The sequence below is a fragment of the Aulonocara sp. 'chitande type north' Nkhata Bay genome, linkage group LG3 (genome assembly GCF_057382095.1).
Source record: "Aulonocara sp. 'chitande type north' Nkhata Bay isolate Kocher_YH1m ecotype deep benthic linkage group LG3, A_spYH_male_GT1.1, whole genome shotgun sequence".
NCBI lineage: Eukaryota > Metazoa > Chordata > Actinopteri > Cichliformes > Cichlidae > Aulonocara > Aulonocara sp. 'chitande type north' Nkhata Bay.
In genome coordinates this window covers 71681957-71693994 of record NC_141346.1, presented here as the reverse complement: position 1 = coordinate 71693994, position 12038 = coordinate 71681957, and the positions used below count along the sequence as shown (strand labels likewise).

The 12038-nt window shown below is 38.5% G+C and overlaps 1 protein-coding gene across 10 annotated transcripts in view; it reads left to right on the top strand.

Moving 5' to 3' along the window:
- LOC147336918 (protein NLRC3-like) overlaps positions 1–12038 on the top strand; it is a 1139417-nt gene that overhangs the window by 642588 nt on the left and 484791 nt on the right. For 4 of the 10 annotated variants that reach the window (XM_086287106.1, XM_086287127.1, XM_086287125.1 and 1 more), the window contains one exon: positions 4310–4483. The exons of 5 other annotated variants lie outside the window; for them this stretch is intronic. In XM_086287106.1, coding sequence (XP_086143232.1) covers positions 4310–4483 — 174 coding nt within the window. Of the gene's footprint in view, positions 1–4309; positions 4484–9409; positions 9584–12038 lie in introns of all 10 variants that reach the window. One more of the 10 variants, XM_086287113.1, reaches the window with a different exon arrangement.

Sequence of the window (12038 nt, the reverse complement as noted above, 5' to 3'; positions counted from 1 at the left end):
TAGGAAAGCAAGAAATGAAATAAATGATTTGACCACATATGAAATTTAAAAAAAATCAATGTTTCTTAAACAAAGGTATTATGAGGGAGGATCAAAAGCAAAGAATGTATTAGCCTGGAAACTAAAAAAGAAAATAGCAGATAATACAGTTCACAAAATTAAACATCCAGTGACAAAACTAATAAAAAAAATTAAACCAATAGAAGTTCAGAGTGCATTTGAAACATTTTATAAGACTCTGTATGCTAATAACACAGAGAGTAGTATAGTTGAAATTAACACTTTTTTAGATTCTCTTGATTTACCAGTACTGAATGAAGAACAGAATAAAACTTTGATTGAAGATATAACAGAAAAAGAACTAAGAATAGCAATAAGTAAAGTTAAAATAAATAAATCTCCAGGATCAGATGGATATACGGCAGAATGGTACAAGGAGCTAAAAGAAGAATTAATACCAGTGATGCTTCTAACAATGAATTGGATCCTAAAGAAGGCTCAAGTACCTTCTAGCTGGAAAGAAGCAATTATCTCTGCCATCCCAAAAGAAAACAAGGATAAATTAGAATGTGCGTCATATAGACCAATATCTGTTCTTAATACAGATTACAAGCTGTTTACATCTATCATGGCTCGACGATTAGGAAAGTTCTTACCTAATCTAATTCATAATGATCAAACAGGTTTTATTCGAGAGCGCCAAATACAAGATAATGTGCGACGGACATTACAAATTATTAATCATATTCAAAAGAATAAAATAGAAGCAATGGTAATCAGTATCGATGCAGAAAAAGCATTCGATTCAGTTAATTGGAACTTTCTTTACCGAGTCTTGCATACATTTGGCTTTCACTAAAATATAATTAAGACAATACAGGCACTTTATGATAACCCTACGGCAAGGATTAAAATTAATGGCTACCTATCAAATAGTATTAAGCTGCAAAGAGGAACAAGGCAGGGCTGTGCGTGCTCACCATTATCATTTGCGTTATATCTGGAACCATTGGCTCAATATATAAGACAAAATAAAGAAGTAGAAGGTATTAATATCCAGCATAAATTAGCCTGCTATGCAGATGATATTTTAATATTTTTGGGTCAACCATCAAACTCTTTACCTAAATTAATGCAATCATTTGAATACTTTGGTCGACTATCTGGATATAGGGTTAATATGAGTAAAACACAATTGCTTAAGTACAACTATATTCCATCAGAAGAAATTAAAAATAAGTATCAATTAGCATGGCAAACAGAGTACTTTAAATATCTAGGAGTCATAATACCTAAGGATCTTACAGAAGTATTAGAACGAAATTATTTACCAATACAGAAAAAAATTAAGGAACATATAGCGAGATGGAATCTAATTCCATATTTAAGTTTATATTCGAGAATAGACTCAATTAAAATTAATATTCTTCCTAAATTATTATATTTATTTCAAACATTACCAATAGAAATTAACCAGAAACAGATTAATGAATGGGATAAAATTTTGTCAAGATACATATGGCAAGGAAAAATTAGATTTAAAACCCTACAACTTAACAAAGGAAAAGGGGGGTGGGGCTTACCTTCTCTTAGGGAATATTATTGGGCAGCACAATTAAGGCCTATGATATGCTGATGTAATCCTTCAAATGACGCTCAATGGAAAGTTATTGAGGAGAGTCTGACCTCCATCCCCATATAAGCTATTATAGCAGACAGAAGCTTGCAAAATTTAATAAAAACTATTGAAAATCCATGGATCAAGTTGACTTTTAAAATTTGGGAAACAGTAATAAAAGAATATAAACTAGAAGAGGATATAGCAGTTCTTAAGTGGTGTGCACATGACACACATTTTGCTCCAAATAAATTGGACACCAGATTCAAAGATTGGACATATAAAGGATAAACAGCTTTATGTATGGTAATGGAGGAAGGCAGACTAATTAGTTTTGATAAAATGAAAGATAAATATTCATTAGAAACACAGGATTTTTATAGATGTCTACAGATGAGGCATTTTGTCAATAAAACGATAAAAGCTAAGGCTGAATTGAGTAAACAGCTGCTAGACGTATTTAAAAGGGCAGTTCAAATAAAAATAGAGGTATTATAGGTGACCTCTATAAAGGATTAACAAATATGAAATTACACTCAACCTTGTATATCAAAACAAAATGGGAAATGGAGGGAGGAATAGAGATAAAGGAGGAAGAATGGACAACAATATGGGCATATCAATGGAAATGTAGCAGCTCACAGAGCTGGTGGGAATTTGGGTGGAAATGCCTGATAAGATATTTTATTACACCTCACCAAAAATCTCACTATGAAGGTAACCCTCCCGCTTGCTGGAGAAATTGTGGAAATACAAATGCAAATCACTATCATATTTTCTGGGACTGTCATGTTATTAAAACTTATTGGAAGGGAATACATGCAGCAATACAAGAGACATTTGGAAGATATTTACCTTTGGAAAGTAAAACTCTACGTTTTGGACTTATGCCAGAAGGATGGACAAAGAACGATAAATACTTGTTTAATATTTTACTGGCAGCAGGCAAAAAAGCCATCACAAAAAAATGGCTTTCTTCAGAGAGCCCAGCTATGAACACGTGGATGAACATCACACTGGACATTTACAGAATGGAGAAAATGACAGCAGATGTGAACTACAAGAGGGACCTGTTTGTATCACGATGGAAGAAATGGATGGACTACATTAGAAAACGCAGGCCAGTTTTTGCTTTTGCATTAGATTTTGACTTTGTTAACTACTAGAAGACTAGAGGAAAAATTAGTTACATTAATGGAAACAAAAACACACTCCCTATATTTATTTATTTATTTTTCTTTCCTTTTTCTTTTTCCTTGTGTATTTTTTATTTATGTTGTTTGTTGTTTCCTGTTTTGCTTCTTTTTCTTTTCTTCTTCTTCTTTCATTCTTATTGTATGGGTATTTTAGTTGTTTAAATATAGAAAAAAATAAAAAAATATATGTACTGAAAGATAGCTGAAGTTGATGGTATTTTATAGTGATTCTAAAATGTCAATAAAAAAAAAAATTAAAAAAAGCTGGAATCAAATAAGTCCAAGTCTTCTGCTGATTCAGCATCACATTCATCTTTGCTCCTTGTTCTGCATCCCCACCATGGACTTCATTCCTTTCCAAGCCAGCCTTGAGTGTCCTTTATTCAGCTCATCCTCTGCTTTACTTTTACACCTGATTTTAGCTGCTTTTCTTCTCTCCCTCATAACAAGACAGCTTCTTCTGCCTGAGAACATGTTGGAGTGATTTACTAATCCAGGGCTGATTTTGGGGGAAAATAGTTCCTGTTTTCAAAGTAATCCCCATTTTTCCCAGAATGAAATGTAAGTAGAAATAAATAGAATAGAATTAGAATAGAATTCAACTTTATTGTCATTGCACATGCACAGGTACAGGGCAACGAAATGCAGTTTGCATCCATCCAGAAGTGCTTTAGTGATATAGATATATTACAATATATATTAGCAATAGTATAGATATGTAAGTATATTACAGAAATGGGTCTATTATGGTATGTTATAATGTACACGGTATGAAGTATGTTGTGAATATTCTATAACTAAGTATGTACAGGCTGTAGTGAGTACAAGCTATGTACAGGCTATGAACAGGATATAAATATGAAAAACTATACAGAATATGAAATAAATAACTTTACAGAAATTTGAGATATACAGCTATAAAGTGATCTAAGTGAGAACATGAGCCTTTAAAAAGGCTCTTCTGAGGCTGCTGCCAGTGGTCAAAGCCTCCAACAAAGCTCTGTAAGTACATATGTGATCATAGCTTTAGCTTTTAAATGTTTATTCTAGTTAACACAGATCAGGTGGAACAACTCAAATAAAATATCAAAAATATTAATTGGTCATCGGTACTCAGTTTGTTCAATACTGAATACAATGGAGCACAAATTGTCCACGTTTCTGAAATATTTCTGGGTGTAACTGTCACCAAAGTGCAATTTAGACCTGGCCTGTGGTTGTTATCTAAGTGATAATCATCAATTCTACTAAAACAAATACAAAATAAAGAAATTTGACACATTCTGTTGATATCAAAAGCACACTGAACAATTCAGTGTTGTTTTACTGCTGTTCTCTCTTCACTTCTTCTCCTCTGATTCTCTCCACATGTTGCTCTGCATCAGTGCTCAGTTTCCTGACAAAACAAGATGAAATATTGCTAAATATAATAGTATCTCATTACACTTCAACATAAGTGTTTTATTTTTGTAATTGTTTATCTGTTATTTTTCAGACTGAGTCACTGTGACCTGTCAGAGAGAAGCTGTGAAGCTCTGGCCTCAGGTCTCAGCTCTCAGACCTCTAATCTGAGACAGCTGGACCTGAGTAACAATAACCTGAAGGATTCAGGCGTGAAGCTTCTGTCTGAAGGACTGAAGAGTCCACACTGTACACTGGAAACTCTCAGGTGAGATCAAGCATTTTTCTTTCATCAACTGACAGAATTAGCAGATTAATAATAAGGCAGCCCTCTAATAAGAGGAGAAGTGGAGGTGCTTTGAAGGGCAACATACTCTTATGTTAACAAGACAGGAAGTAGTTCCTGGGAACTGCTTCCTTTGTTATTGTCTAAGTAGAAACGTGATGGTGAAACAGTGATGCGTTTGCAGAGGTGGATCCACAGCACACAACACAACAATGCTGTTGCGTGCTGAAAGCAGACTTCTCACAGATTCTGAGGCTGCAGGTTTCATCACTGTCCAACCAAAATTCACTGAACCAGCAGTAAATGAACGTCCAAAACTACGCTTCATGTTTAAAAAACAGATGATCAGAGGGATTTGTGTTTACATCTTTTTTGTGTGATCTGTTCACCTGCTGTTTCAGCTGTTTGGTGGTTGTTGAGATGGTTTTGTGAACTTTTAGCTGAGATCCTGACGTTTCTGTAGATACCACACATGTCTAATTACTTTGTATAGCATGAATGGCCATAACGAGGTTTTTAACAGTAAGAAAAGTTGTAAAACTTCAGAAAATATAGTTAAAAGTCCAAAACCTTCTACGTCTGGTGGCTTGTGGTAAGGAGCAGATCAAACGAGTAAAGAATTACGTTATAATTATAAATGGCTTCAACAGCACATTCAGGTCTGTGAGACTCATTCAGACACTGAGCCGTGGCTTTGTGCTACATGCACATATTTCTGCATCTCTGCCATTCAGACACACTTTATATATAGTTTATTTTATGTAGTATTCAATACTGAACTGTACATTTAGTCTTTTTAAAGGCAGCAAGTTTTATTCAGTGTTTTCATAAAAGCCTTATTTTTATCCATTTACTACTATTAGGAAGAACACGTGAGGTTTAAGACCTGGACCAGTTTGAAACCTTTTGTCCTCCACAGTGGAAAATGAGTGGAAATAAAAATGGGTCTCACTTTAGCCAGCTCCTAATTTTATCAGTTCTACTCTCAGCATCTCCTGTATATCTCCTGTATAAATGTTGCACTCAGCTTTGTGGTCTCCAATATCACTGAAATGCAGCCAGATGCTGCTCATTTTGCCTTTTCACTCTTTCCTGACACGCTTGCATTTCAGAACAGCTCCCATTTCTCTGTGTACTGGTCTCTACCACTACCCTTGCTGTCTATGGGACATTTCCGTCTTCTTTCACATAATGGTATGATCCCAGTCTGTCTCTTAAAGTGTTTGGCCACATGGTTTGCTCATCAGAATAAAATCTCAGCTGTGCTCACATTGATTATCAGCAAGCCTGAAAATTCATCAATATTTGACATATGAAATTATGTCAAGGGCTGGATTTGGCCCACGGGCCATATGTTTGACACCCCTGGTTTACACAGTTTGGTATTCAATGTACAAGTGAGTTAGCTCTCAGCTAACTAGCAGACAAGCTAACTGCTGGGACTGCGTCTTTCTAACAAGAGCGTCAGACACTCAGACTGGTTTCCTTTGTGGATGATGATGTGTTCTCACACTGATCCTTCATGCTGATGCTGCCATCCACCCACTGCTCCTGGATTCTCATCATCATCTCCATCAGCCCTCACAATACTCCACCTTCTTCAGCTTCATGTTCAGGAGCCTGGATGGACAGTAATTCTTTCCATGGGTTATGGTGGGACATTGAGAGCTGAAGTCAAACAGCAGTGAGAATGAAAGACTGATTCATTTCTATTTAGTCTTGTGATGTGCAGCTTTGTTCAGAGCATTAAGGCCCAGCAAAGATCACTGAGGTCATAGAGTCCCTTACAAAGTTCCCTCAGCGTCCAAAGCCACCAACATACCTTTGATCAACAGCAAGTGAACATTTATAAATGTGTGTTTCCAGAACAGGAAGCAGCAGAACTATTGTTCTGTTATCAGGCAGCAGCACAAACGCTCATCAGCTCATTTACTGTGCAGGACTTTGAGTGTGTGAAGTGTGTGTTTGTGCTGGATTTCCTTTGGAGAATCTCAGTCAGAAACCAGACAAAGAAAAACTCTTTCAACAGTCCAGGTTGAGTTGACAACATGAACTGCATTTATCTTCCTCTGACTGACATGTTCTTCCTCCTCTGCACCGAGCCAGCTGCTAAGACTCACAAGCTCATTGACATTTTCTGATGATAAAGAAACTCTCTTCTTCTGCACAATATGAGCAGCAACAGAGAAGAAGCTTTCACAGGTACAGATGTTGCAGCTGTGGCCAAGTACATGTGTGCATGTTGGAGCAGCACTCTAATGGACAGGCCTCTGTACTGATGGTGGGCTCTGCTCTGTATCCACCACACTGTTCTCAGCTGAGTCTTCCTCCTGTTCACACTCTGATGAAGCACCAACAGGGCCAACTTCTTCTCTGGTGGCTCGGATGTTGTTGCTTCCACAGGTTTTCCTCCAACAACCCTCTGTTCCTTCAGTAAGTTCAGTAAGATCTGGGTAAACACTTGAGCTCCTTGAATCTGGCTCCAGCAGCAGTTTTCACATATACAATGTTGGCATTTTGCTTGCGTGTCTCCAGGTCTGTTCTGAATGTAGACTTGAATTTGACCACGTAGGCGGGGTCATCATCTGAGCTCTGCATCACCTGAGAGAGATGACAAAACACAGAATCACAGAGCATGAAACCAACGTTTCTCCTCCCAGAAGTTCAGTCACAGACCTGCAACAGAAACAAGAAGATTCAAATGACGCAGAGCTTTCATTTACTTATATCCACAAACATGTCCTCTACATATTCATGCTGTATTTACACACACATACAGAGGCTGTTTGTCTCTCACACACAGACAGGACACTGAGAAATTCATCGTGTTAAATATACCTGCAGGCTTCCAGCTGTGCGCTTTGTCCCTGTCAGCTGTGATTGCCATGGCAACCTTGGTGTTGTGCGCGATGCAGGGACGTGTTCAAAGGCAGACGTCTGGCAGCAGCATCATATTTGATGCACTATCTGTACTGAGTGTGCTGACTGTATTTCAAATGTCCCACTGCTGTGCAACATGAATCACATATTCTGCACGTTTCTGTAACTCCCAGGTAACCATGGTTACCCAGCCACGCCCAGTAGTCTCCAAAGAGACCAACAGCTGGTTCATGTTGTAACGCCGTGGCTTTCGTAGTCTCTCCTTTTTCTACAGCTCATGTGTTCTTCTTGTGATGCTGAGTCTTGAGGCTCATACATGCCGTCATTTGTTGATCCTAAGAACGTTCCTCAGACCGACTTCTTCAACAACAGATAACTTTAGTTGTATCAACACTGCCTCCTGGAACAGTTTAAAATGAACATGTCAAAGATCTGTACCTGTCTCCATGTTTCTGTCCCCGCCCCTTTCTTTCTGTCCTGGGTCATGTGAGCGCTGCAGTAGTATTAGGCCCACCCTCAATGCTCCCATTGGCTGAGACGCATAATGACGCCCATTTCAAGCCAGCACTGATCAACATCCCTCCTGTGACCCATGGCTGTTGTATTCAGAGCCAGTGAGCACTTTCACAATAATCATGATTTTAAAAACTGTGATTAAAATAATTGCTGACGTTAATCAGTTAATGAGTTAACGAGATTATAACAGGTTAAGTTGCCCTAATAATTAGACTTTGATGACAAACTGATGTGATCTCCATGTTTCCTTTGTTGGACTGTGGGCGAGTGTCAGAACTGAATGTACTGAGTAACATGTAGAGTTTAAACATGTGTCAGTTCCAGTTTTAGAGCTCTAAAGTGCAGCTATCATGTTAGGAATATGTTAGGAATAGACAGGAACACTGAGCACACTGAGGTCAAATCTTTATTTTACCACTCGCTGCATTCTTGATGTTCATGAATTCAGCAGGTTCATGATTGTCTGCAGCATTAATCTCATATTTCCATTAAAAGTGTTGAATTTGACTGTTTGATGTTCTTTATGATCTCTGGCACCAGTTCATCTGTAGGCTGAGCTCAGTCCATCCATTTAGTGAAATGATGTTTAAAGGTCTCCTTGTTCTGTGAGCGTGCACAGATCCTGAAGCAGAAAGCCTGGGTTACAGAGAAATGATCATCACTGTGATGATGCTCATCATCTCTGACTGGGATTTGAGGTTTTGTCAAAGCAGCAAAGAAAGCCTGGCTATGTTGGACTGGGTGTGGAAGCAGCTCCCAGTTTGAGTTCAGGAGACAGACACCCTTTCTACTTTGAAGATCAGCTTCTAACTTTCCTTTTTGATAAAGCTTATAGTTCGAGCTGGATCAGGTGACCCTGAACCATCCCTTAGTTATGCTGCTATAGGCTCAGGCTGTTGGTGGACTTCCCATGATGCTCTGCTTTCTTCTCCCCTCTTTTCACTCCTGATGCTTTTATATGTCACTACTGCATGTCCTTAACTTTTGTCTCTCTGTTTTGTTCTTGTCTCTCTGAGCTCATCTCTTCTCTTTCCCCTCACCCTGCAACCAGTCATGGTAGATGCTCCTCCTGGAGCCTGTTTTCACTGGGAGGATCTTTGTGTCAAAGGGAGTTCTTCTTCCCACCATCACCAAGTGCTGCTCACAGTGGAGGCGGTTACCTTATACTGTTAAACAGCTTCAGATGACTGTTGTTGTCTGTTGGGTATTGTCACTTATAAATAAAGTTACAATGGATGGATAGATGTTATTGTGACAAAGAGAAAACAACTTTTGACAGATAGATTGTTGTTTTGTGTGTCTGCTGTTTCTGCTGTCTCTGTTTCTTTTCCAAATATTTATTTATAAGTGACTTATGTATGTATGTATGTATATATATGTATATATTGTACTATTCTTAGTTAGCGTATTGTCTGTCTTGTCTTAATGTTGGTTTAAAATGGAGCACTGTAACAAAAAATTATTTCCCCCAGGGATCAATAAAGTATTCTGATTCTGATTCTGATTCTGCAGTCTGTCAGGCTGTCTGATCACAGAGGACGGCTGTACTTCTCTGGCCTCAGCTCTGAGCTCCAACCCCTCCCATGTGAGAGAGCTGGACCTGAGCTACAATCATCCAGGTCCCTCAGGAATGAAGCTCCTGTCGGCTGGACTGAAGGATCCTGGCTGGAGACTAGACACTCTCAGGTATGGAGAGAAAATCTGATAGAGGAGGAAGAGCTGGAAACATTTCCTGTGTCTTTCACTCACTTCCTGTTTGTTTCCTGCAGATGACACATGAACAATCACACATGCAGGAATATTTTCAGGGACAGACACACTAGTCTAGCTGGATAGTTCATGGATATTTATGTAGGGGTCTCCAAGGAGTCTGTTTGCGGGAACATTTAGGTCACAGGTGTACCTGATATAGATACCAGTGTACCTAATAAAGTGTCAGCTAACATTTGGAAATGGAAGCTTAAATAATGACAAACTGTACATTCACAGCTGAATTCACAATAAATTTGTTCGCAAGTGCACATTTTTCTGTTATTGTTCTCAAACAACAGAATGAGAATGAAATATTGATTCTAACAGGGCCCATAAACAGTATTAGCTTAGCAGCATTAGCTTATCAGAGTTTCCATCATGGTCACACAAATCCTTAGCAGAGAAAAGTGGCCTACTTAGCAATAGCTGCTCAAGTTGTATAAAGAAAGGGAAAACAGTATTAGCATTAGCACATAATGCTAATTCACGTCGAGTGTTTCTCGATAGCTCTTTCTCATTTGAGAAACAAATGAATTCTGTTATTAAAACCAGCTGTAAGGTTTATATTGTTGATTGTCATTTATGCTTAGAAATATTTACTCATATATGCTTAGAGTTGTATAATCGATTGCATGATGATAGAGGTTTGATCCTGAGTAGTCTGTAAAGACTCTGTGTGCCTTCCAGAGTGCTCTGGCATGCACACACCACTTCAAATCAAATCAAATCACTTTTTATTGTCACATCACATGTGCAGGCACACTGGCACAGCACATGCGAGTGAAATTCTTGTGTGCGAGCCCCACAAGCAACAGAGATGTGCAAACACAACAACACAAACGAGCAAAATACAAGAATGGCCAACCTGAAACTAATAAATATATGTACAATATATAATAGTGTATGCATTTCTGGATGTGTATACTAAATATTTTCCTACGTGTGTGTGTGTGTGTGTGTGTGTGTGTGTGTGTATACACATTTTTACAAATTAAATAGTAAAAAAATAAAATAAAATAATAATAATAATAATAATAATAATAATAAAATATATAAAATATACAGAGTTGAATATGTGCAAAACAAGTGGCATTTATATACAGTGTGGAGTCACTTGGGGCCATGAGAGAGGTCGTACCCTCTCTTACTGATTTATGGTGTAGGACAGGGGTCTCAAACTCAATTTAGCTGGGGGCCGCTGCAGGCAGAGTCTGGGTGAGGCTGGGCCACATTAGGTTTTCTACAAGAAAGGCATGGTTAAAAAATTCCAATCTTCTCAAATCTCTTTATTTTTATTTTTTAACACAAAATATGAAAAATAAATAAACAAATTAAGAATTAATAAGAAAATAAATCAATCTGTAATACATAAATAAAATAATAATAAGATATTTTTAGTCAGTGAACTTGTGTGTTTCTTTCAGTCTTCTATATCTGCTGTATTTAGATTGAAATGTCTGTATTAACAGTTCTATAACCTTCTTCTGAACATGAATGGAACACTGTAGAAAATGAACTGTTCTTCTGAACATGGCTTCTCTTGCCTACTCCTTGCTGCTAGAGACCTGGCAGCGTTTCCTCTCGCATAGCCGAGCCAGATTTGGCCTGAGGGAGGAAGCAGTTGCGACCCTTAGTATGTCTTGAAGATGATCATCCGTAAGTCTGGACCTGTACTTGGACTTATTGAAGTTCAAAGTGGAGAAGAGCTTTTGGCACAAGTATGTGCTACCAAAAAGGCACATGGTCCGCTTGAACATTCGGGAAAGCCGAGGGAAACTAGGGCTCAAGTCTCTCAAAAATTGTCCAAGCTTGTCTGCTTTTCCACTCACCTCCCTGAACTTTGCTTTGAGTTCAGAGTTGCACTGCAGCTCAATGAGCTCCATTTGAAGCATAGAAGGGGCATCTTGCACATCAAAGGAGAAGGGGTCCGCAAAAATGTGAAAGGTGGCTCTGTGTGTCTTGAAGTCAGCAAACCTGTGATCAAATTCCTCCTGTAGCCTCAAAATGACATCAACATACTCGTCAGCACTGAATGGTGTGCCTGCATCCACGAGTGCCTTGCATGCTGGGAAATGGCAAAGGTTTGTCTGAGAGAGCTGAGCTTTCCAGAGCGCCAGTTTTGTGGAGAATGCTCTCACGTTGTCATAGGCAGCACTGACAAGTTGCCCCTGGCCTTGTAACGTCTTGTTCAGTACATTAAGCTCATGTGTCATATCAACAAGAAAAGCTGAGTCCATGAGCCATTTGGGATCAGTTAGCACAGGAACACTAACTCCATCCTTCTCCATGAAGGCTTCACTTCTGCTCTCAACTCAAAAAGTCTCTTTAATACATTTCCCCTGCTGAGCCAACGTACCTCAGTGAAGTCGAGCACATCCCCATATTCTGA